General features: G+C 41.0%; 2 protein-coding genes across 3 annotated transcripts in view; both read right to left on the bottom strand.

Annotated features, from left to right (window-relative positions):
• Positions 1–39: 39 nt before the first annotated feature.
• Positions 40–14,370, bottom strand: LOC112137890 (NLR family CARD domain-containing protein 3). The gene is made up of 14 exons (XM_024260426.2): positions 14,231–14,370; positions 14,034–14,071; positions 9,346–9,523; positions 9,151–9,267; positions 8,882–8,998; positions 8,621–8,737; positions 7,758–7,855; positions 5,895–7,668; positions 5,652–5,825; positions 3,959–4,108; positions 3,614–3,784; positions 3,347–3,520; positions 3,202–3,248; positions 40–1,984 (listed from the first exon to the last, which is right to left on the bottom strand). The coding sequence occupies exons 3-14, from the start codon at positions 9,474–9,476 to the stop codon at positions 1,428–1,430; spliced, it is 3,627 nt and encodes a 1,208-aa protein (XP_024116194.1). The 5' UTR covers positions 9,477–9,523; positions 14,034–14,071; positions 14,231–14,370; the 3' UTR covers positions 40–1,427.
• A 3,746-nt stretch (positions 14,371–18,116) lies between these two features.
• The window catches only part of slc25a48 (solute carrier family 25 member 48), an 8,686-nt gene continuing 637 nt past the window's right edge, over positions 18,117–26,165 (bottom strand). Inside the window, exons 2-7 of one of the 2 annotated variants that reach the window (XM_024260398.2) lie at positions 25,677–25,720; positions 24,799–24,870; positions 24,472–24,724; positions 22,872–23,159; positions 21,229–21,362; positions 18,117–19,550 (exon numbers count right to left, since the gene is read on the bottom strand). In XM_024260398.2, coding sequence (XP_024116166.1) covers positions 19,446–19,550; positions 21,229–21,362; positions 22,872–23,159; positions 24,472–24,724; positions 24,799–24,870; positions 25,677–25,720 — 896 coding nt within the window. In that variant the 3' untranslated portion in view covers positions 18,117–19,445. The other variant, XM_024260397.2, reaches the window with a different exon arrangement.

Raw genomic sequence — 26,165 nt, 5'->3', positions numbered from 1 at the left:
TTCCCAAAGTAAAACTTCAGAAAAAAAACAAAAACACTCTCCTGCAGCCCCATTTTATTTTCAGTCACCTTGAAACAAATAAGTATAAAAACAAAAGAATAAATACTTTCCAAGTGGATATTTAGTAAAACTTGACTGTTGTCTTCAGTCAGGATAATAGAACAAACCCACATGACCCTGAATGAGAGGCAGAGATAAAACAACTATTTTATCTCCACTTTTATCTGGTTTCTTCGTCCTGCAGCAGAGACGTGACAGCAGCTGAGCTGACGGACAAGTTCTGTCACGGTCCGCCGTCTACTGTCACTGAAATGTGATGAAAGCTCTTTTCTACCTCAGTAACAGAAAACAAAATGCTCTAAAAAAAGGGAAACATTTGATCAGTTAAAAAAAGAGCTGTAAATGACTATCATTATAATTATTAGTTTTCATCCAGTCAAAATTTTTAGTTGATGATTTATTCAACCTAAAAACGTAATCTAATAAAAACTAATATTTTTAAATGTAGCAAATTACAGAGCTTTTGTTAATTGATTTAATGTTTCACTTTTCACAGTGTGGACTTGCACTTTACCCAAAGAATATGACACAACGAGGAACACAAAGTTATCCAATTAACAAACAATATTTCAGACCACGCCTCCCAAAGGTCACCCACAGGTCAAGCTCGTTTTAAAGACCTTACTTGGTTGCATAAAACTGAACAGCTTAATGAAGGTCACCGTTATACATCGTACTAAACAATCTTACATGAACCTGTACAGGTAAAAAACAAAAAAACCAAACAAACAAAAAAAAACTTGGTAATCCAAAACAGCTAGCCTGTAGCTGAAAAAAATCTTAGTAAATGCCAAACAGTCCAAAAAGCCCAGATCCGGCCCCCGGGCTTTGACTTTGACACCTGTGCTGTACAGCATGTTATGGACTTGTACTCCATCAGATACTTGACCTCAAAAATGAGAAAACATGAAGATACCTCCACTGAGGAGCCTTCTGGTTGTTCCTGGTTGTTCTTTGATGGTTTCTAGTGGATCTTGAGGATTCTTCTCAGACACGAATCAGTGAACGTCCAGAATCTCTTGTTGGTTGTTTTTCTCCATGTTTCAGCTCCGTACAGCAGCTCAGACTCAATGTCTGAGATGACGGGGGCGTGTTGTGATGAGGTGGGATCTCCAGATGCTCTTGAGGGAGATGACGGTTCATCCCCCTGCTCAGACACCTAAAGGTCTCCCCTTCGTCCAGGGTGTGGTCCCCATGCTCATGTTCAGGGTCTTCAGGAGGTGGATATGGAGGTCAGCTTGCGAGAGAATCCATCAAAGAATCATATGAGAGTGTTTCCGTCGGCAGGAGTCTGCAGGTTCAACCTCCACCATCCAGAACTCTAAAGAAGACGTCTTCAGGCTGAGAGTCTACAGCTTCTTTATGCTCTACAGAGAACACAGACGCACTGAGGAAGCAACAGGTAAACCCGACCAGGTCCACAACCCAAACCCAGCACTCAGAGGCTCCGTGAAGGTGGTGCTGAAGGTGTGGATGTGGGTCAGCGTGTCTGAAGACACTCTGTAGAACGACAGAGTGCCAGCGGGACGGTCCACGTACACGGCTACTCTACGAGGGCCGGAGGAGGAAGAGGAGGATGAAGGGATGGACGTGCCTATCTTATCGTGCCACACAGTGTAGCTTCCCCCTGAGAAGTACAGCGACCAGGACTGAGCGTTCCCCCCGAACCACTCGTCGTTCCCGTCTCCTCCCCTCACGGTTCCTCTGTAGCTCACAGACACGTGGACGCCGCCCGTCAGCTCCGCCTCCCAGTAGCAGCGGTCGCTCAGAGCGTTTCCACACAGCAGCTGGTGGCTCTTCTGGAAGCGGTCGGGGTGGTCGGGGTACGGCTGCTCCTCCTCCACAAACCTCACCTCCCTTTGGTCCTCGGACAGCTTCAGGTTCCTGTTCAGTGTGTTTGTGTTGAAGCTGAGCTCACAGGAGTCTGAGGGGAAGAACGGCAGGAAATGATCCTGACTCAGCAATTTCAGCTTCAACTTTATCAGATGTGTTTGTTTTTATGAGTTCAAATCAGTTCAGGAAGATGTCTGCTTTGATTTGATTGCTGCATCAAACGACGATAACTGTTCACACAGAGTACCACAGGTATGCAGTGCTGTTTTTAAATCTGCAAAGTAAAATTTTGACACCCATGTTTGCAGATATTTAGTGTGTTTTTGGAAAATAAAAACCAGTCTAATTTTTCAAATGCATATTTTCACCCTTTAAATTAATGTATTTATAAATGTTACATTTACTAACTAAATATTTAGTTTGCAAGCTAAATATTTAATTTAACACAAAATATTTAGTAAAAAAATTAAACATTTAGTTTGGATCTAAATATCTAAATTTTTAACTTAATTTAGATCCGTTCTAAATAATTAGTTTTAAACTATTTAACTAAACATTTAGTTTTTAATATATATTTAGATCAATTCTTAATATTTAGTAAAAAAAATATTAAATAATATTAAATAAATAATATTAAATACATTTTATTTTATACATTATTTATTTAATAATGATAAATAAATAATATTTAATAAAAACGAAATATTTAGTTTTTAACAAAAATATCTGGCTACAAACTAGATATTTATATGCAAGCTAAACTTTATATTTTTTACTAAATATTTGTTTTTTAAACTAAATATTTAGTGTTTAATAAAATATTTAGCGTTTAATAAAATATTTAGTGTACAATTAAATATGTAGTTTTATCTAAATATTTAGTAAGAAAACTAAATATTTAGTTATTCAACTTAAATAAATATTTAGATTAGATCTACATATTTAAGTTTTAACTTAAATATTTAATTTCATAACATTAAATATTTCGTTTTTAAGGTAAATATATAATTTTAAAATAAATATTTAGCTTGCTAACTAAATGTTTATTTAGTAAATGTAACTTTTATAAATACATAAATTTAAAAGGTGAAAATATGCATTTGAAACATTTGACCTGTTTTTTTTCTCTTAGATTAAATTAAATATAAGGAAATTTCCCTTTGCAGATTTACAAATACCCCATCATCAGGTCTTTGTGCTCGGCCCATTTATGCCGTTTTTAAGTAAAGTTTTTGCTTCGAGACGTCATCGTATCAATCTACGACCAAACAAAATGTAAAGAAAATATTGTATATTTAAAAAACTTACATTTCTTTAATCCTGGTCTTAAAAACTGGACTCCAGCCGGCTCCAACCTGAAAAACGTTTCATAGCGTTTCACTATGGGGACGATTTTCCTTTTCAGATTTTTCTTTGTTTAATTTAACTTGAAATCCGACGTGGTTCTTCGTACCTGAGAGCCTCCAGCTTGCAGTTTGGGTCCTCCCGTTTGGCGGACAGAAGCTCGGTTCCCAGCTCTCCTGGATGGTTGTAGCTCAGGTCCAGCTCCTTTAGATGGGAGGGGTTGGAGCTCAGGGCATCATCCAGACAAACGCAGCCTTCCTCTGAGACCTGGCAGCCCGACAGCCTGCAGACACCAGCAAATGTCGGAGATCTGGACACGTTTCATGGCGTCTAAAGCAGAGCTGAAGCTGCTCCTAAACCAGAGTCTGTAGTTCACCTGAGAGATTCCAGCCGACAGTCCAGAGACTCCAGAGCAGCAGACAGGAGCTTCACTCCAGAATCCAGCAGGTCGTTGTTGCTGAGGTCCAGCTCCGTCAGAGAGGATGGAGAGGTCAGGACTGAAGACAGAAGCTGGCAGCTTTTCTCTGAGAGACCGCAGACCTGCAGTCTGAGGAGGAAAGCTGCATTAAGGGTTTTTCCCTCAGAAAAGACTAAAATAGTAAAATAATAGCAATTTTTGTCTTCTAAAAAAGGAAATTCCATCATAAAAAGTCTGTAATGGTCACTTAAGAAGCTCTGAAAAGTCCTGCAGCTGTGGACGTTCTTGCAACATCTTTTTCACCTGAGAGTTTTCAGGTGACACTGAGGACCTGTGAGTCCAGCCGACAGCAGCTCCACTGAATCCTGCAGAGGGTTGTTGCTCAGGTCCAGATCCCTCAAACGTGTCTGGAGTTCGAAACACTGAAGGTTTGAGAGCAAACAGCCGCTCAGCCTGGAGGACAGAAGCAGAAGGTCTGAATGAAGACACGTTCTCCTGCTGAGGGGTTTCATGGATTTGATTACAGATCAGTTGGCTCTCTTATGTATTTTTTCCTTTTATGGGCAGATGTCCTGAGAACGTTCCAGAACCGACACCAGTTTGTTCAGAGGAACGGCTAGATCCAAGTACAGCAGGTTTTATTAGCACAGACAGGACAACAGGCATGAAGCTCAGCTAAAAGTCCACAAAGCTAAATCGGGGTCAGGCAGGCAGAGGTCAAACACGAGCATTAGGGCATCAGAGAACGACCAGAGGGATCGGGGTCCAGGTGAGGGTCAGGGCAGGCGGCAAACGAAGCAGAAGATCAGGTCAGGATGAGAACACTCAGCGATGTGGGTAGAGTGGAACAAACAAGACTTCACACTGAGTTCTGACTAAATACTGCTGGGAGTGACAGCAGAGGCTGATGGGAAATGAAGTGTGGAGAACCAGGAAGTGCTAGAACTCTGGAGATAGTCCCGCTGAAGGCCAGAGGGGGAGACAGGACTGATCCATGACAGGAATGGTCCAAATGTTGGTCTGATTTTTGTCTGCAGGAAACGTTTGCTATAAGACGATCAACCAGTTCTTGGCCTAAATACTCACTTATGTTTTTTGTCCTTTGTACTGTGATTTTTTGGGGGGGTTATTGTGTTCAATAAGCACATCAAATAATGTGATTTTACCATAAATAAACATTTTTTTAATCTATTGACTTAAATAAAAATTCTCATTTTCTGTTCAATTTATTCATGAATCCAAGTCCTTCCAGAGGGTTCACATAGTTTTTCCTGCAGCAGAATGACCTCAGCAGCCCGAGTGCGACTCATGAGGCGAACCACGCTGTGAGAGCGCCATTGTTCGTAAAGAATGAGAACCGGTGAGATCTCCTGCAGAGGCGGGACTTCACCGCCGTCTCCTCGTCTGAGGAACAACGTTTGAGGACCTGAGAGCTTCTGCTTCAGGGCAGAACTTCTGACGCAGGTTCAAATCCAGCCTTTTCAGCAAAGCTTTTAACATTTGTAGAGGCTTGGTCTATATATTTTTTAGCTGTTTATTCATTTTACGTTTATTTTCAAACCTTGATATTTTTGTTTTTTTTATCCTGAAGTTTATTTTTATTTGTTTTCATTAGTTTATTATCCAACAGGGAAACATTTTAGCTGTTTTTTTATTTAGTTTCTCTTGATTATATCTTCTACTTTTTCATTCTTATTTTTGTTCTTTAAATCTTTTTAATTCTTTTTCGGCTGCTGTTGATTGCTGCTACCCAAAATGAATTAACTTTAAAATTCCAGAAAAAATGTTTTTGGGTTCTCCAGCATGCAAGTCGGTTCTGACCCGTCTAAGCAAGGACAGAAAAGTCTGGATTTGGATGAAAGACCTGACCGGAGCATAGAGGTTCATCATTCAAGAACCACTGAAGACGGGTGGGACCCGACCGCCAGTGTCCCAGCACCTCGCCCCGTGTCTATCCCGATGCAGGAATGGAACCGTCTGCTTCGACAGAACTGACCTGAGAGTCTCCAGAACACAGTTTGGACTCTGAAGTCCGCTCCACAGCAGCTCCAGTCCAGACTGCTGCAGATCGTTGTTGCTCAGATCCAGATCTCTGAGGCTGCAGAACTCAGAGCTGAGAACTGAAGACAGAACTTTGAAGCTTCTCTCGGTGAGGCAGCAGAAGCTCAGACTGAAACAGATGGTTTTCATTGTTATTTATTGCATTTCTACACCTGAAGATCTTTAGAAGTTTTCTTACACAGCCTTGGTGGGCATCAGCCTGAGAAGATCATCCTCCTGAGTGGAGAACTTCTTCAGGTCAAAGACGGCCAAGTCCTCCTCTGAGGACAGTAAGATGAAGACCAAAGCCTGGAACAGACCAGGAGACTGTTTCTCCTTTTGGAGACGACCTGATGCCAGAACTTCCTGAACCTTCTTCTCTAGAGAATCGTCCTTCAGCTCGTTCAGACAGTGGAACAGGTTGATGCTCTTTTCTGTCGGCAGGTCTTCGATCTTCTCGTGGATGTGCACCACCGTCTCCTGGCTGCTATGAGAGCTTCTTCCTGCATCTGTCAGAAGACCCTGCAGGAGTTTTTGGTTGCTTTGCAGAGAAAGTCCAAGGAGGAAGCGCAGGAACAAGTCCAGACGTCCGTTTGGACTCTGCAGAGCTGCATCCACAGCACACTTGTGAAGATGATGAAGGTTTGGTTTGATGAAATGCTTAGAAAACTGTCTGGAGAAGAAAGAGGTCTGTGATTCCTTCAAGCGGTTGACTCCAGAGCTGATGAAGGTCTGATGGACGTGAAGAGCGGCCAGAAACTCTTGAACACTCAGGTGGACGAAGCTGAACATCTTATCATGATGCAGTCCCGTCTCCCTCTTGAACATCTGAGTGAAGACTCCGGAGTACCACGATGCTGCGGAGATGTTGATGCCACACTTAGTCAGGTCGGACTCATAGAAGATCAGGTTTCCTTTCTGCAGCTGTTCAAAAGCCAGTTTTCCCAAAGACTCGATCATCTGTCTGTTCTCCTCAGTCCAGTGTGGATCCGCGAGGGTTTCTCCATCGTACTTCCTCTTCTTCAGCTTGGTCTGAACCACCAGGTAGTGGATGTACATCTCCGTCAGGCTCTTGGGCAGCTCTCCTACCTCTTTGCTCCTCAGCACGTCCTCCAGAACCGTGGCAGTGATCCAGCAGAAGACTGGAATGTGGCACATGACGTGGAGGCTCCGTGAAATCTTGATGTGGGAGACAATCCGGTTCGCCTGCTCCTCATCCCTGATTCTCCTCCTGAAGTACTCCTCCTTCTGAGGGTCAGCGAAACCGCGGACTTCTGTCACCATGTCCACAAACTCCGCAGGAACCTGAGAGGCTGCCGCCGGTCTGGAGGTGATCCAGATGCGAGCGGATGGAAGCAGCTTCCCGCTGATCAGGTTTGTCAGCAGAACATCCAGCAAGGAGGACTGGGTGACCTCAGACAGGACCGGGTTGTTGTGGAAGTCCAGAGGAAGTCGACACTCATCCAGACCGTCGAAGATGAAGACGACCCGGAAGGGATCGAAGCTGGAGATTCCTGCTTCATTGGTTTCTCCAAAGAAGTGATGAAGCAGATCCACCAAACTGAGGGTTCTGTCCTGCAGCATGTTCAGCTCCCTGAAGGTGAATGGGAACATCAACTGGATCTCCTGGTTGCTTTTGCCTTCAGCCCAGTCCAGAGTGAACTTCTGCATTAAGCTGGTCTTCCCAATGCCGGCCACGCCCTTTGTCAGCACCGTTCGGAATGATGTTTCTTTGAAGAAATCTTCTTTTCTGATTGTCTGTTCGGGTCTGTCTGTTCTCCTGGATGCGGCCTCGATCTGTCTGAACTCGTGCTCCTCTTTGAGCTCTCCTGCCACCTCCTCTGTGATGTAGAGCTCTGTGTAGATCTCATTCAGAGGGGAGGTTACTGCCTGAGCGCCGCCCTCCATCGCACTCTGGAGGTTGGTCTTCAGCCAGGACTTCAGTCGTTGCTCACAGACAGAAGCTGGACATCCTGAGAGAAGAACAAACAGATGTCAGTTCGTCTTTTAAGAAGCTCCTGAAGGAAAAGCGTTCATGAATCCTTTCTGAAAGTCTTCTCACTGTTCAGCAGATGATCTTCCGTCTTTTCCGAGTCCAGATGTGTTTGTGGTTCTTTGGTCGTCTGATCACCTCCAATTGCTGCACTTTGGTCTTCAAGCCTGAGGAAAAAAATTCATCCTTGAAACATTTCTGGGTATCTCCATTTGGTTATAAATAAAAACTTTTTTGAAGCTTCAACACAAAAGAATCACAAAGGGACTTCTTTAAATCAGGTCATTTTGTTCTCCTGATTTATGGTTCATCAAAACTACTTCAGGTCCAGAGACCACATTGATCAACACCTGAGCGTAACACAAGCGTCAAGACTGGTAAAGGTAAATGATCAGAAAAGATGAAGGAACATTTCTGATAGGGTTCTACAAACATTTATCAAATTTTAGTTTTGAGTGATTTCAACTTCTCTTTCTTTAATCTTCTTGCTTGATCTCATGTATCAAGAAACTGGAGTGGAGCCTCAGCTGAAGGCTGTGAGGAGTAGATACTTGAAGGAACCGATATCATTGATAGGATGATAGAGAATCTGACATTAGGGATTGTAAAAACCGGTCTGTAGCTGTCCTTTCCCCTACATTCAGAGTTAGAGAATCTAAATATAACTAGGGAATAAAAAGACGAGGTCCCGGACAGAGAACTTCAGAGCGCAAACCGAAGCTATGAAGTTTCTCTGTCCGTTTCTCCTTGTAAGTATTTCAAACTAATCTCCCTTTTTGTCTTTCTAGATGTCATAGAGAAATGTTCAGGTGGTTTAAACCTAAACGTTTCCATATTTGAAGGTCAAAAATGTTAAAATTATGACAAACTTCTTGACTTTTTGGTTCAAATGTCTCATCTTGTTCCAATAAAAACTTTGAGTCTCCACTCACAGAGATCCATCTGGAAAGGTTCTGTGGTTCCTGAAGGCGAGGGGGGACTCCATCGACTTGTTACTCCTGAGGGAACAACATCCGGACTCAAAGGGGCTCGGACTCGGGTGCTGGATCCTGAAACCAAGCACACTGGCATGCTGAGAAGAAACTTTGCTGCTTTAAAATCCCAGAGGGATCAACCTTTAAATCAAACGTCATTCAGTTCCTGTCACAGAACTTAATGTTTTAAAGCAAGTCAGACGTCATTAGCCGACTCACAGGGATTTATCTGGAAAGGTTCGGTGGTCCCCAAAGGCGAGAGGGGACTCCATCGATTGATTACTCCTGAGGGACAAGCATCCAGACTCAGAGGGGTTCAGACTCGGGTGCTGGATCCTGAAACCGAACAAACAAAAATGCTGAGATGAAACTCTCCTGTTCTCACATCCCTGAGCAATCGACCTTTAAATCAAACCTCATCCAGTTACCAACACAGAACTTTAACCACAAATGTCTCAAAGCAAGTCAATCTTCATTAGCTGACTCACAGCGATTTATCTGGAAAGGTTTGGCGGTCCCCAAAGGCGATAGGGGACTCCATCGACTCGTTACTCCTGACGGACCAGCATCCGGACTCAGAGGAGTTCTGACTCAGATCCTGGATCCTGAAACCAAACAAATTAACAAACATGCTGACAAGAAACTCCAGCAAAACTGTTTGAGAAAGATCCAAAGATTCTCACCTGAGTTTGTGTCCTGGTCCGTCGGTGGAGGAGGCGGGGCTTCTGCGCTGCGTTGGATCATGGTGCATTGCTGTAAAAACGGAGTCGTGACGTTTGACAGGAAACGTCCGTCTGCAGGTTATGACCTGCATCCTGTTGATTTCTCCTGGACGGTAAAGAAGCAAAACTCAACGGTCATCTGTGAGGAGAAGCAGCAGGAGAGGAGGTTTGTTCAGCAAATGTTCGTTCTGGAACTTCTGTACTTCAGGAGAAGTCAGGACAGAACTTTTCATTTTCTAATAAAACCCGAACAATCTCTCTGAAGATTAAACTTCTCCCTCTGGAAACTCTTCTTTGTCTTAAAACCTTTGTTTCATTCAAAAATATCAGGAGGCCCCAAACTACAGATTAACTACGGATCAGACCCGCCTCCACATTTGGCCCGGCCCGGCCCACACTATCCGAACCTCCGATCGAGACCCACATAGAACTTGACTATTTATTGCACCCTTCTGCAGTGTGAACTATGACAGGAGAGGATGGAATATTCATTAGTCTAGTAGTGATTCACTCTTCTTCATTTCTTTATTATTTTATTCTTATTTTTATTCCCTACATTTTTTGAACTTTTTTAAGACTTCAGTTCATTCAGCTATTAAAATATTCAGCTTTTTTGACTGTTGTGGGAGTTACTGAGGATTTCTGGACAATTTTGGTTTTCAAAAAGTATGCCTCATTTTGGGAAAGGCTATAGAATATTGAACAAAAATATTTTGAAAAAAGCTTGGATGTTTGTTTCTTTGGAAGATATTTGCTAATTGTCAGAACAGAGGACCTCAGCTTGTCGCAGTAGCAGCCAACTTGGCTCCCATTTAGTTTTTAAAATGTTTTAATATTACTTTTTGGTCTGCGGAGATTACAGAAATGAATTCTTTAAAATGTGGCTATGTGTGGCTTTCTGGAAAACCTTAAATGTTTACGTTTAGGCTGTGGTTGTTAGAGTTTTTCTGTTAGCCTACAAACTGGCCCCTCATCAGAGTTTACAGATGTGTAATTTTTTCTATGAGTCGGGAAAAGTAAACTTTCAGATTTCCTCGGCAGCTGAGGGTTTTTGTTAATCCCGCACAAATTTATTTTATTTTTATTTTCATCTCATGTCCCATTATTCATATGTTAAATTTAGTAGAAAAATGTACAAGCTTCTGCCACACAAACGCCATTCGACAAACTAGCCGGAACTAAAAAGTGATGTTTTTTTTTTTTAACTCAAGGTCAAAGGTTAACGAAACTTACGATTGTGGTTGTTTATACAGTGATTTTTGTACCACCATATTGCAAGCAAAAGTCACAGTTTTGAGATCAATATTTTCAAAATCATGACACAAATGTGACACAAAACATTAACTTACGACAACAAAATCAAAGATAGGGCGAAAGTGTGATGAGGCACTACACATCAAAAAGCATTTGTGCTGCAAACAGAAAAATAGTTTTCAAAAGAAGAAAACGTTTTTGAAAGCAAATATCAAGTATTTTAATTTGTAAATCAGGAAATTTTATTCTTAATACTTTACATTTTGTTTACAAATTAGAAAACTGCAAACAATCTGGTTCTTCAGTCCAGGACGGCTCCTGCTGCTAAACAGAATGATGAGAGTTTAGAGGTAAATCAGCTCATTTAACCATAAAATTATCTCCAAAAAATTAGGATTAGACTTTATTTTAAACCTCATTTACATCATATTTTAAGTATTTCATCCAAGTGTGACATCTGACATAAATTACCCAGAAAAACTTCATGTCAGATTATCTAATTTCTTGGATTTTAATGAAACCTTTAAGATTAAACTATGATTAATCTGATTATTGTTTTTTTTTTCCTGCAAACTGAGCCATAATGCTGAACAAAGACATTCTCTAAAAACTGTATATTTGTGGAGAAAACATTATTTTCATTTATTAGAAATAATTAATTCAATGTGAAATTTTAAAATAGTTTTACATTTGAACTTTAACTTAATGTATCAAATTAAAAGAGTCATATTTAAGGGCAAACTATTATATTTAATAAGATTATAGAAAAATAATGTGGTTCTTAAGACGATTGTTGAAAAATGCTCATAAAGCTAAATTACCACATAAAATTTGAATAAAGATAAAGCTAAAAATCCTAAAATACAATGTAAAAAAATAACAGAAAAATGATGTGATGATGTGCAACAATAAAGACAAAAACTTCAAATAAAACAAAAACCCAGAAAATCAAACAACAAAAGAGAAAAATCAAAAGTTTTAGTGTCGAATTACAAAGCAAACGATTCCTCAATATGTGCATTGCCTAAAAAATGAGATTAAATAATGCAATTTTATAAATTAAATCATTTATTATTCTAAATGTTTATAGATTCGTGCAAAGACATTTTGATCGAACATTTTTCTTTTTTTTTTTGCTAAACTGGCTGAAAGTCTTCCTCTTTAGTAAGAATGTCTCCAGAAACCACAAACTGAAATCTTCCCGTCTTTTCCATGAATAGAAGTCACATGTTCTGGCGCTGATGACAAACCGTCTTCAGACCGTGCCCGCTCCACGCCGTGTCTTGTGACAGTGTGGGCGACCTCTTCTCACAGCTGCATGTTATGCAACAGCCTCACATTTTACAGACTCTGGTTTACTGCGGCCGTTTCCTCACTGCTGATCCACTCACGCAACTTTCAGCCGTCATAAACTTTCCCTTTTGACTTTAAATGTCAAATTTCATCTTATTTTGAAAAGTTACTTTTTTGGATGGAAATTACCATCTTTTACAGCAGTTTAATCTAAGAAAATGTATACAAAACATTTTAAAAATACCAAAAACTTGACTTTCAATGGAGTGGATCTTTAAAATGTGTCACCCTAAAATGTGAGAATTTAATATTGTTCAGCATCATTTTTCTTTTGCAGTTTTTACTTTGGGGTATTTTTATTTAGATAATATTTAACATGTTTTTCAATATTTACAACCTTTAAGCTTCTCTTACAGCCTAAGCTGCGTCTGAATTACCTCATTAACCTTTAATGACTTACAACTATAAAGTGTTTACAGAGTTCGGTTCACAACTTCTATTTTCAGACGATAAATACGACATCACCCATTTGCAGAGGTAAAAACCTTATAAATGAGCATAAATGCATACTGTTTATTTATTTATTTTTGGACTTCTTTGGATTTTTGTTTTAGAAGTTGAAAGCCCTGAGGGAATTCAGACACAACCCTAGTTTTGCAGTTTTGTTTATATAACTGTTGTTGTTTTAATGAATTAATTTGTCTCATTTTTTGTTTATTAGTCCATTAATATTGGATTTTTCTTCGTTTGTTTACACAAACATATTTTCCACTCAAAGCTAGTTTAACCCTTAAACACCAGAGCTTTAGCTCCAGTCTTGACATTCTTTCTGCTACTGTAACTCTTCAGCCGTTTAATTAACACAATTTCAATGGATTATGAAGCGAAGAAAAGCAGCTTTACTGAAAAGTGAATACACTATCAATGTCAATCAGCTGATTTTAACGTGAACAAAATCAGATTTTATGCTGTAATACAAGACTTTACTCCAAGAAGAGTTTATGTAAGTAAAGTCTGTGATAAGAGTGAAAAGCTGTTTCTCTCCACAGTAGAATCTGGTTACAGTAGTTCAAAGACCACATGCTACTTTGTTTGTAGTTGGCAACAGATGTGGTAAATAAAGAGTTAAACTGTTTTTATTATTGCCACATAAATGTTTTATTCAAATTAGCAACATTAGCTTTGTTAGCTTTTAAAGCTAATCTCTTCAAGTCGAGGAAGTAGTTTTTCATTTGGTTTTTAAAACAAACAAATACAAACTCTACTGTGGTTTTATTGAATTGTTTAACAAATATTCCAGTAAAAACGTCAAATTCATCAAAAAATTCTGCTAATTAGTGGAGCATGAACATAAACTTTCTTTTCAAATGTCCTGTCTAACTTACTTAGCAGTTCTCCTGATAAATTTATGCTTTCAAGCTAATAAAAGGTCTGTCGACCAATCAGAAATCATAAACATAAAAAATAACTGGGAATCAAAGGGGCTGCTGGGATGTGTTACCCAGAATGCTTTGCTCTGCTTTTAGCTAAATCATGCTCATATTGGTTGCAGCTACAGCCACCGTCGTCTGCAGTTATGATGTAAACAGAAGCACGTCAACATGTGCCGCTCTGTTATGCTAGCAGTAGTTATGCTAGCAGTAGTTATGCTAGCCCGTCACAGGCTGTCAGCTAAGTTTCTACTCCGTTTTTGTTCACATTAGCATTGGTTTTCTTTGTAGCTGTCCTATTCTTTGGCTAATCAAGTGTTTAGTGATATATTTTCAGCATTTTTATATTTGTCACATAACCTATGAGCTGTCTCAATACTTTAACAAACAAATTTGACACTTTTTTGCCTTTTACTTTTATTTTAAAGTGTCTTTAACTTTTAACTGCTAGTTTTAAACAACATTTTAAAAGTTGTTGTGAATTCTAAATCATTTTCATACCTTTGCAGTCGTTATTTAACGGTTCCTCTTTGCATTCCTAGCGTGGTCTACATTTTTCAGCTGTTATGCTAACTGTTGGCTAGCTTAGCGTTTCTATGAGCGTTCTTTGAGTTCCTTTTAACACGTTTAGACATATTTGTTGGCTGTCAGTATGTCATGAAGAATACGCACCTTCCGCAGCTCCTGCAGTTCGTCTTTCAGCTCTGCTTCTGTGTGAATGCAAAAGAACAGGAAGTGGAGGACTATACTTAGTGCTGTTGCGAAATATTGTAGTGAATGGAACAACCGAAACCAAAGCTGTGGTGGTGGGGGAGGGGGAGTGAAACATGATGTAACTGAAGGGAGAGTCCCTGTCCCTCCCATCTTACCTGAAGAAGCAACTCCCCTGGAAGCTCCGCCTCCTCAGATGTTAGGAAGAAGGAAAACATTCCTGTAGCAGGTGTGTACGTATCCTCAGTCCCAACTGTCCTCATAGATGGATACCTACAGGTAAGAAATGGTCAAACCTGTACAGGGACACAGGTGACCCGCAGGAAACATCAAGGTCGTAGACTGAACAGTGAATTTGCTGAGAGAAAATACGTTTCATCACGTTTTTATCTATGGGCGTGCTGCGGGTGACAGGTTGTAGTGGACACTTCTACAACACTTAAGGGTAAGTAAGGGTTGAGTAGGTGAGACGCAGGTGTGTCGTACGGATTTTTCATTTTTTCAACCCCCCTGAATTCTGCAGACAACATGGATCCTGTTGGTGCTCTTCATGTTCCTCGCTGCAGCCTGACTGTTAGAAATGAGAGAGTAGTTTGTGTGGACGTCCTGCAGACACTTTAGGATCATGTGTACACCCTGTATGTGCAGCATTTGTGTGGTCAGTATTGACTACTACGGTGTGGTTTAAGGACACCGTACGACAGCATTACCCGTACGTCATAAATACATGTGTCTTCTGTTAGTTTTACAAATACTTCAAGATACACGTACCACGACAAGGGTACGTTCCAGTTCCATGACGCCCCTTAAGGTGGCCGTACGAACCTCTAAGGGACTGTAAGACACACCTGAGCTCACCTTGAGATGCAGCTTCTCCTCTACGACCCTCCACGGACCCGGACAACCCAAAACCTGGCAGAATCCATATGGATTCATGTGGCTTAAACTGGATAAGTTTCCTGGAATAAAAGTTTCGTCCAGAGTTTAAGACCCAAACTAAACTAGACATCCTCTGTGAGTTTAGGCGTAAATCAATTTATTTTACCATAATAAAATCTTTTTAAAAAGTTAGGATTAGAGTGAAAAAACCTTCATTTACATAATGTTGTAAAATGCTTCAGTCAAATGTGACATCTGACATAAATAATCCAGAAATAAATTCCATGTCAGATTATTTAATTTCTTGGATTCGAAAGACATTTTTGTGGTTGATAGTCTGGTTATTGTGTTCTGATATTTTCCGTATCTTACTGGTTTCGAACGCCCCAGCTGTTGCAATCGCCTTTGTTGATGTTTCACCACCAAATGCAGAAGGATCTTCAGACGAGGGAAAGTTCTCGTCGTCATGGCGTTAAGGAGCTGTGGGAGTTGAAGGAAGAAGTCCGTCATTGCTTGTGATGATGTCCATGTCGTCATTCAGATGATGAAACAAAAGGAGAAAATGAGAGCTTAGTCACACCGACTGGACTTCTTTGAAAGGTTTTGTTACATCTGGATCTTCTTGAGTCCTTCTTTAATTTCCCTGCGGGCACGTCCCAAGTGGATTAATAAAGTTGTCTATCTATCTATCTATCTATCTATCTATCTAAAGTTTTTCAAGCAGAAAAAGTCTGCTGGACAAGATCTTAGATGAGTCTAAGGATGTGTGTTTTCAGACTGGACACCTTTGATTCGCTTAAAGAACCAGAATCTGTTTCTCCAGATAATCCAGAAGAAAATTTTCAGTCTAAATAAACCCGGGTGGTTCCTGCCTCGGGACCAGGAACCGCTCTCTGACCCGTCTTCTGAGGTGGTCTCGGTTCTTTTCCAATAGGACTGAACTCCAGTTGGCTCTGAGTTTCCTCAGTCTGAATAGACTCCATGCTCTGGGCTGAACAACTGGACCAAAATGGCCACCGTAGCTGAGCATTATGGGATGTGCTGCCGACAAACAGAGACCAATGATGAGACACAGTGACTCATTGCTTCTCACACTGTTTCCCAGAATATCTTTATTTCATGAAAACTTATCGTCATACCTTATCACCATCTCACTGTTTAGCCCCGCCCTCAAAATTTCTGGCCAATGAGTGAAGAGATCTTCAGTCGCGTAGTTGTATCTACAGGTTTTAGTTAGAAACAGAAATGTCCAGTTGGAATACAGACCCAACACAAGTTTCAGGACTCGATCCAGAACAAATTACGCGGACTTGGTCCAGATGAACAGACTTTTACACTCTGAATACACTCTTAGATTACTGAGGACTTTCATACACAAAAACAGTTTAGGTCCTGGTTGCTTTTGTTCTCCAACAAATTTCAATTTTTATGAATTATTTTAACTGAAGTTTTTTGTTAGAAAGCAGAATTTAATTCAGATTTTTCTCTAAATTTTGAGACCAACTTTAACGCTAGTTTGGATTTTCCTCCTGAATGTGTTTTTAGTTCTGGGCTTGCATGGGGGTTCTGTGTTTGTAGATGTTCTTTCCTACAGAAACTGAAGACAGAGCTCTGATAGAACCTGGAAGAACCTCTGCAGAGCTCCACAGTTCCTGAAACTTTACATGAAAATGTGCCAGAGCTCTTTAGACAGAACCAGTATGTGAAACAGCTGAAAAGAAGACACTTTATATGGAAAATAAGGACACTGATTCAAATGATTCTGCTGTTCTAAGCAGAATTAGTAGGAAAATACGTAGGAGATCTAAAACAATAGGAGAAGGTTAAATTATTTAAATAAATACTCATACTACGATAAAGAAGGCTAGCTTTAATGCTACGTTTTCTACAACTAAGTGTAATACAAGTAAACTAAAAGTGAGGCAGTTAACTTGTAGTTTATGTTTTATATACTATCTACACAACTTAAAATGTTCCAATGTATTTAGAAGAAGTATTCAGTTAGTATACCTACTGCATTACACAAACATGGTCCGTAGTATACTTGCTATACTTGTACTTTTACTCAAGTATAATCACTAAATTAAGCTTCAAGTGTACTACTTTGAGGGTATACTCCTTCATAAGGAATTATGAAAGATATTTAGGATGTGAAGATAATTCAGTAATGATGAAACAGTTGGTGTGTTTAAACACGGCGGATGATCCAGACTGAGAACATCACAGTACAACAGGGTCCCCAAACTTTTTCTTTTTCATATGAGGGCCACATAACTGTTTTCTTCTCTGTTTTCTTCTCAATCACATCCTGTACGTAAACATTTATGGTTTCCCAGAAAATCACACATAGCCAAATTTTAAATAATTCTTTTCTTTAATCTTATCAGAGAAAAATAATACTAAAGCATTTTAAAAACTTGATAAATAGCTTTACCGGCAATAATGAAGATGCTACTGCTGATAGCTGAACCTGCTGAAGTTGATAGCTGGCTAAAATATTAGCAAAATCCCAAATTAGCCTAAAAAATGAAAACAATTCTAAATTAGTCAAAACCGCTAGCATGCAGCAGAAATACAGGCTAAATGCCAAATTAGCCTTAAAAACTGGTAAAATGCGTAATTTAGCCACTACTAATATCTACTCATGTCTCTTCAAATTTGACATTTTCCCCCCAAAATGTTTAATATTTCTTTAATGTCTTCAAAGTGTAGTTTAGAGTTTTAAACTGTTTTCAAAATCTCCAATAAAAAGAAAAAAAAAACAAAAACAAAAAAAACAATCAAATTAAAACCCTGCATCTTAAATTTACTATCTGGTTTGAATTCACTTTTGACCCCATCAAACCCTGAACGTCCTCATCTGAAACATTATTCTTTAATTGTCCTTTTCATGTTATCGTATTTTTCTACCAGTCGTCTTCAGTTACAGATGATTCCACTGATCTTCCAGTTCAGAGATGTTCTTATCTAAACCTAAATGTGGAGCTCCTCTGTCAGATTTCCATGAGGTTTAAAAAGAACATTTCTATTGTGGTGGTGTGCTGCCCCCTGGTGGACACAGAATGAGTCACCTGCAGGTGAAAGGTCACCTTACATCATCACCTGGTGAGAAGGTTATCATGTCATCACATGACAGCGTGACCTCTGGGAAGAAAAGACCAAACGGATTCTTCTAAAACTTTATTGGGGTGCAATAAGACACTTGTGGCTCTTCGGCGTCAGACAACAATCATTATTTACAAATATTTACAAACTATTTCAAATAGTTCCCTTTTTTTAAAGTGGTGCTTCATCGTGTTAAGTTCTGGTAAAAACTAAGAACATGAACAGAACTCTTCTTAATATAAGAAACATGTCAGAATGGATAAATGTGTCATTTTAGCTTCAATGAATCATCTCAGTAAGTACAAAAGCAGAAAGATAAAACATAAACGTCAGATAAACTCAGTCAAAAGAGAAGCTTCATGTTGGGTTGTGAAGGTCACGTCTTCCAGAGATCCTCCCTTTTCAGCAGTTGAGTTAAAAAAGTGCAGCTGTGGTTAAATGTCACCGATCTGAATGAGATGAGATTTTCCTGAAAATCCCGTTCTTGACGACAGAAGTTCACAAAGTTCTTTGGTGAGTCTGCATCGACTCTTCAGAAACATCACTTCGTCATGATAATACTGGAACGCTTCAATCCGACTTCCTTCATCCTAACAAGGCGATAAAACATCACTGAATATACGGTTTATACTCTATCAAAGTGCATATCAAAGCATAGATTCCTTCTCACCGTTTTACCTTCTGAAGCCATCAGAGAAAACTTCCCTTTACCCCCCCCTCTGACCGAGGCTTAACCACTGACTGTATCTGAGCACTGGACAGAGAGACCCCGCCCTCCTGGCGTTCCAAACAGGAAGTAAGTGGCTGTTACTCAGTCATTCTATTGGTCAGAATATTGAACATCTTCTTTATAATCTTCTTTATCTGTAAAGTTACAAACCGACCAATCAGATGCCTTTAAAAAAGTAGGCGGAGCCTGCTTGTCCCTGCGTTGATCAGATTTTGTTGTCTGCTTTCAAGTGGCGGGGTGTGGCCTTCCAACAGACTGATTGGTGAGAGTGGTTTCCATAGAAACTCAGACCAATTTGGACCAATCACTGCTAACCGATGACAGCTGGAGCCAACATGGCGGCGTCCGTCTCGTGCATAAATGGCGTCTGAACTGACTTCATGTGGTTGGATACTGTCAAACTTGCTCCAGTTCTCAGATCCGGTCAGTGGTTCTGGTCTGTGCTGTAAACCGGTCACAGCGACTCTCAGTCCAAACTTCTGCTCGGTTCTGACCGTCCTCACAGACTTTTGGGGTCCAGATTCTCTGCACAGTTAAAATCTCTGAACAGAATCCCTAAAATGCTAAAAACAGGTCTTTAAAAAAGTTTCCTTCGTGTGACCCCCCTCCCCCTCTGTTGTCACGGTAACGATGCTCTTCCCGCCGCCGTCCTTCACTTCCTAAAAGCTCCTGAAGAACTGCAGGGAGAGTTCGTAGGTCAGGAACATGGTGGAGCTCATGGGAAAGCCGCGGATGGCGTTGACGGACGCTCCTCTGAAGAAGACCTGAGCAACAGCAGCGACGGTTAGCATCCGTTAGCTTAAAAATATCAACTCAAGCAGCTAAACTCACTGAATGATTTCTGCTTATGGTTTTCCCAAAACCAGGACTAAAAAATTAGTTTTACTTTAAAGCTGCAAAGATTATGGATAGCATGCTAATGTGGCATGCTAACAGTTACATAAAAAGTTGCTGGTTCTTTTCCATTTTTCCACTTGTTTGAGATTAAGAAAATTTAATTTAGATTTTCAGTGAGCTAATGCTAACTTAGCATATGTAGCACGCTAACACTAAAGTCTGTAACCAAATCCAAAAGCAGAATTTTTGTTACCCATTTAAATGTTTTAAGTAATTTAAACTCATCTGTATAGTAATAAATATGAACGATTGTTTTGAATATTTCATTTGTATTTTTCTCTACAGAGTTAACGATCACATTTAGCATCTGTTTAGATGACAGGATGAGGAAAATGTACAAAAACTGATAGAATGTTTTTGCTGATGAAAGAGATGGAGCTAATAGCATGACTAGCATGCTAACGCTAAACTTTCCAGGTCAGAGGTCACACTCTGGGGGTAATGAACCGACTGTTCTGGCAGAATGACTTCCTGTTTGAACTGTGGGACGTTTGTGTCCATCCGCGGTTGAACTTGACGCCTGAGCGGCGGTTTCATCGACTCTGAGGTCAGTGATGACGCGGCGCTGTAAATGATCCACAGGTTTGACCTCCGACCAGTCAATGCGAGGGCGACCAAAACAATGTTGCTGGAACGTTTTGAACCAATGGTGTTCGTGATAACGAGGATCTTCGCTGGCGGCGCCGTTCTAGAGGACACGGAAGGCGTGTTGAGGTCAGGACACGCTTCAGGCTGTGAGGGATCAAACGGCAGGAACAGGAAATAACATCCGTTTAATGATTAAAATGAGATATTTCCATGAAAAAGAACTAATGAAGTGCAGTGAGGCGTGCTGAGCAAACGGTCTCCATCAACACCAGCGTTTACACGCCGTTTCCCTCGCCGTCTATGCAGGAAGGAAAAACCTCTGGACTTCACCTCAACCAATGTTTTTGTGATAAAAATAAAACGACATTTAAATAAAGTTATCAATCCTCCTTTATCTGTCTAAACTGAGTCCAGTTCAGGTTATCAGCTCACAGAGGAACCTCAGGGCTGAGTGTCGGAGCCCCTTTAGTTCCTATCATCACTGGATTTTAATATTTCTATTTTAAGAAAAATATTTTTAGTCGTACTTAAAAACAAAAATTATCATTTTTAAGTTGGAAGTTTATAATATTTTTGGATTCTCACAATAAAAAAACTGCCAAAAAGTGAAAGACCGTATTAAATAAATAAATAAATAAAGTGTCTCAAACGAGTTTCGAGTGTGACTGTCAATGACACCTCACCGGTGATGGGATTCATGGCAGATGTTGTCATGGGAACCGTACCAGTTTTGTCTAAAAATGTGGATTTAGTTTATCCTTTCTGACATTTTAATCACTTGTTCCGGAAAAAGCCCGTTATGGCGACGAGCGTTGAAACTTGTGTTAATGTGTGAATTTGGCGATGCAGACTGTCGGACATAAAGCATCTAAGCCCCTCCTCCATCCCGTCTCCCTGATACATCAAACTGGTCATTTTCAAAACATCGGGAACAGTTTCTAAAGCGCGTGACCTCACCTGAACGCCCTCGCTCCTGTAGCAGTCCAGGATGCAGTGCAGGAGGCCGCGGTACTTCCTGTGCAGCTGGGCGTCGGCCTGCATCCGACTCTTCACCACGTCGGCCGGCGTCGCCGTGACCCAGGAGATGGACCCTGAGGAGCGGCGGGAGAGGAACGATCAGATCCAAGCATAGAAACAGACTCAACTATGAAGCTGGTCTGGATCAAGCATGATCAAAGCCATCCTTTCAAAATAAAAGACCTGGGTAATGGAAGCTGTTTTTTCTTTTTCTCATAAAAGCAGCTGTCCATCGGAGTCTGTGGATTCACTGGTTAAATTCAGATGTTTGCTGACGTCTGTGAACAGAGTCACGTGGGTGGGGGGGTTACATGTAAGACCAAAAATCATCAGTAAATGATCCGTTCCTGCTTCAGGACCTTCAGACGGTCTGAAAACATTTCAAGCTGATCCAGCGTGACTCTGTCACATGATCCCAGCGGTCAGCCGACATCTGGACCTCCTGCTGTGGTCCACATGCAGCTTCCAACCCAGCTCTGGGATTCTACATATTCAGCAGAACAAAGAGTCCTGTAGTCAAGCTACAAACGTTCACAGAACAAGTCAGACCTTCACACGTCAATAAACAGAGGAAAGTTCAAGAAAAACAAAGGAGACATGAAGGTCTGAGAGTTCTCTCAGAGATTGATCCTGAAACAGAAATTCTTCACTTTTCCAATCAAAAACAGTCAAACGTGCCAAAAATTTAAGTTTCATCTTTGGTTTCTACTTCCTGTAAGGAACTGACTTTATAATCCTGCATGTATCAGGGCTGGATATGTGGTGGATCATGGAGGAAAGAATGTATGTAATCACACCTGACAGATAATTTCTAAGGAGGATTATTGTTATTATTTCAATTCAGTTTCACATAAATGTTCCTGAACTGAGAGACTCTTAGAAAGTGGTTATCAGCTTTTATCCAGGTTTTTCAGCCTCTCGTTCAGCTTCTTTTCAGTCAACTTACACATTTTTACAGCAAACACATAAAACAGAGAAACTAAAACATCCTCATCACAGAGAACTGGACGCTTTAGAAGATTAAAATGAGTTTAGAGTCTCATCTTCTGATCCATTCCAAAGCGTTCCCAATCAGCTTTTAATTGTTTTTAGCCAAAATCTGAAATCTTTTGTCATTTTATAGGACGTAGTTTCTGCAGAGCGGCTGGAGCTCACCTCTGAGTTGTGGGCGGGACCATTGGGGCGGAGCAACCCGCTCCCTCTTCCACTACCTGTTGCAGAGAGCTCAGACCGGGGAGTTTGAGGCCCCGCCCCATATATTTTCTACGAGAGAATAGGAGTATACTTCCCATCAAACTCGTTTTGACAGGTGCCCCGCCCCCAGACTCCCAAGATGACGTAACATTTTTATATAATATTTTTAATAAAACTGTTACGTCATCATGGGAGGCAGGTTTGGGGGCGGGGCAACTGTTTTTGGATTTTGGCCCCCTGTGAGATTGACTTTGAGACCTCTGCAGTAATAGATTAATCATCTAATGAGTTACTCTCGACTCTGGATGGTTTTCTGGACCGATTATGAACCGTTCCGTCCCATTTACGCTTGTGATTGTGGTTATCCCAGAAGTGGGCGGAGCTTCTACCTGCCAAGCCTCCAGCCAGCCAGATGGAGCAGGGATGAGGAGCCGTCGAGGTTTCCGGCGTCAGCAGCTGACAGAAGACGGAGTAGGGGATGAAGTAGAGCGCGTAGCCCGGCACGTCCCTCAGAACCATGGCGCCGGCGCCCCGGTACAGGCCCGGGAGGCCCTGGGTCTGCAGGATGCTGCTGACGCAGTGGACCGGCCCCCGGTACAGCTGCTGGCTGGAGATGGAGACGGAGTTCAGGGGGATGTTGGAGCCGTTCGGCATGTTCCCGGCAAAGTTCAGGTTCTCTGTGGGGGCGGAGAAAGTGGGCGGAGTTAGACAGCTTTAGTTTGGTCTGATCTGCTAAGCTGATGCTCAAACTTTGCCCCTACAAATATAACAACCTTTTTTATTCTGGTGATAAAAACTTTTGGACTTTCGGGTTTATCAAGATGTGGCGCTTCCAGCTGACGCCGACACTTTGCTCCGTCATAAAACGATCCCGGCCGTTCCCGCCTCCGTTCAGGAACTGGATCAAGTGAAGGCGATGACTCGGCATCTGGACTTATGAGACCTCCGTTTTATGAGGATTTAAAGTTTAACAGGAAGGCGCGGCGCTCACCACTAAAACCTGGAATGCCGTCCAGCAATAAAGTTTTAGTCTTTCTCAACTGTAAGATGTTTGGCGTCTGCAAACTTAAAAATGTTTCATCACAAAATCTCAAACTGAAAGCAGCCAAACGGGAAAAAAAATGTCCACAAAAGAGGTTAAAAATATAAAATCCAAAATGTTTTTCTTTGGTTTTAAGTAAAAAATCTGCTAATAGAGCAGGTAGAATTTATCTTTATAAGATTTTAAGACAAAATAAATCTCATATTAGAGGATATTACTGTTGCAATTGGTAATATTATGTCTGATGATACGTTTTAAACAAAAAAATCAGTTTTAAATCTGTAAAGTAGATGTATTTAGACACTTTTACCTCAAAGAAATCCTATTTTCAGAGTCCAACTATCCTTATTTCTAAAACATTAATCATTTTAAAGACTAAAATGACACATCTGAAGATAGATTTATCTTAAAAATAACATCTAAATGTGCGTTAACTTTCAAACTTTGGTGCTCCAGTTATTCTAAATAAAGCAAATCTGTTTCTATTTAAAAAAGACTCATTCAAGATAACTATGCTTAAAATATTAAATAAAGAAAGTAAAGTAGTAAAGTTTTCTTTTCAATCAAAAATAAGGAGATTTTTAAACCAGACACCAACGAAACGGGAGATTTTGTGTTTCTGCAGCTGATCGGGAACAGGATCGACTCCTGATTCGGATTTTATCACCGTGATGGAAACGTCTGCTCCTGATAAACTCTGGACCTCAACCTGATGAAGGTTTCTGAGCAAAAACTTTCCGTCGCTGACATCAGCTGCTGGCAACTCGACTTCCTTCATTTGTGTCATTTCCGATCCTAAAACTTCCGGATCGAACCTTCTTTAAAAATGAGAATGAATGGAATCAACCAGTTCCTCCAGTAACCACTAGGTGGTGTCATGTATCACTTACTAAAACAAAAACCCAAACTTCCTGGTTGTTTTTGGGTTGTGTGTCTTCTCTGCATACCTGCCAGAACCGTCTGCGTCTGCATCTGCAGCCGGATCTTGACCAGGTCCACCGGCGCCCCCAGGCCCACCGACACCAGCCCAGTCAGCATGCTGGCCGCCGTCAGGTCCAGCAGGCTGCAGGGGTGGCGCCCGTCGCCGTAGCGGTAGGTGCTGATGAACCTCTGCGCGTTGCTGAAGAAGCCGAAGACCACCGAGTTGTAGACGGTGATGCTGGCCAGCGGGAACGACATGCCTTTAAAGAACCCCGCCGCCTGTGGGGGGGGAAACCGTCAGCTCCGCCCACAGAGGATAAAGATAAGGGGGCGGGGCTGAATGTGCCGGTTACCGTTTCCTTCCTGTAGATGGTCAGGATGCAGTGGAGAGTGTTCCTGTAGCCGTTTCCCGCCTGAAGTCGGGTCTGAAACACAAAACGTGGACTCAGCTGCAGAGATCCGGTTACCATGGCAACCTCTATGCACAAGATCGGAAAAGAGTTGTTGTGTCTCTATTTCTTAATTCAAATCCTGTTGGATCAGGAGCAGATGAAAACAGATGTTTTAAAAAAATCTCAGCAGCAGCTGATGTGGGCGGGGCTAAAGTCTCCCTGCTCCACTACAATCACAAATTGATCCATGAACGTCTTTGTTTTCCCGCCTGAGCTGGAATCTAAATGGGATAGAAACAAAATGGTTGTCATTTTTGTTGCACTGCTAATGTTAGCTTGAGAGTGCTAGCTAGCGCGAGAGCATGTAAACAAAGGCCTGATGGGAAAATCAGCGGAGCAGTAGCCCACCAACCATTTCTAACGAACTCCCACTGCTCTGCAGAAACTACGTCTCAAGGTTTTGATTTTGGCTTAAAACATCATCATCATCATAAAACTGCTTTGAAAACAGATAAAAACAAAGAGGACTTTAAATTGTACGAAAAGAAACTTGAAAAATAAAGTTATAAATAAAGAGAAATAGAAGTAAATCTGAAGAAATACTGAAGATGTTTTACTAGTAACAGCTTCTGGTTTGTATTTTCAGCTTTTGGTGTTTTTATTTTCAATCTTTTTTTTTTTCCTTGATCTCATCCAGATGGAAAAAACCAGAACGGCATTTCCATAAACCGGACCTCATGGAACGTTCCGATTTGGACGGCATCGTCCTAAAAGTGTTTGTGTGTCAATGACAGTGTCCGCAGAAGAACGAGGCTCTGGACCTCTCGGAGGTTCCGTACCTTGACGGTGTCCAGCGGATGTCCCACCACCACGCTGGAGGCTCCTGCAGCAGAAACACAGAGTCAACATCTGAAGCTGGGTAGGACGCTACACGCCTGGAGCGCGTGATGTTCTTCAGCTCCAGCTGGGTTTCCATTACTGAGGAATCCGTCTGGAGCCGATTACTGAACATTTACTGCAGCAGTGAGGACACAAACCAAACAGCAGTTTGAACAGGAAGGTCTCCTGGTTCCTGCAGGATTCTAAAGACAAACTTTCCTTCAGACCAACTGAGTCCTCAAGGATCCACTGATCCATCAAAAGGATCAAACTTTTGATCCAGTTCTGTGGAGCTAAATTGGTCCAATATTATTTGAAACCCGAATAAAATAACATGAAAAACATGTTGGTGTTTGGACAGAAAAAAGAAAAAAATAACTGAAATGCATTAAACTTTTCTCTGTTCTAAAATAGACTTAATCATTTTCAGATTCAAATGTTCTGTTTTT

The sequence above is a fragment of the Oryzias melastigma genome, linkage group LG10 (assembly GCF_002922805.2).
Source record: "Oryzias melastigma strain HK-1 linkage group LG10, ASM292280v2, whole genome shotgun sequence".
Taxonomy (NCBI): domain Eukaryota; kingdom Metazoa; phylum Chordata; class Actinopteri; order Beloniformes; family Adrianichthyidae; genus Oryzias; species Oryzias melastigma.
This window is presented reverse-complemented; position numbering and strand designations above follow the sequence as displayed.

What these genes read in the sequence shown, in the direction of transcription:
- LOC112137890 (XM_024260426.2), bottom strand. Translation starts at nt 9,476, where the DNA reads ATGCAGGTCATAACCTGCAGACGGACGTTTCCTGTCAAACGTCACGAC. An exon ending in ACCTTTCCAGATAAATCCCT is followed by an intron (nt 8,738 to 8,881) that starts GTGAGTCGGCTA and finishes GCTTGGTTTCAG; the next exon opens with GATCCAGCACCCGAGTCCGA. An exon ending in CTGATGCCCACCAAGGCTGT is followed by an intron (nt 5,826 to 5,894) that starts GTAAGAAAACTT and finishes CATCTGTTTCAG; the next exon opens with TCTGAGCTTCTGCTGCCTCA.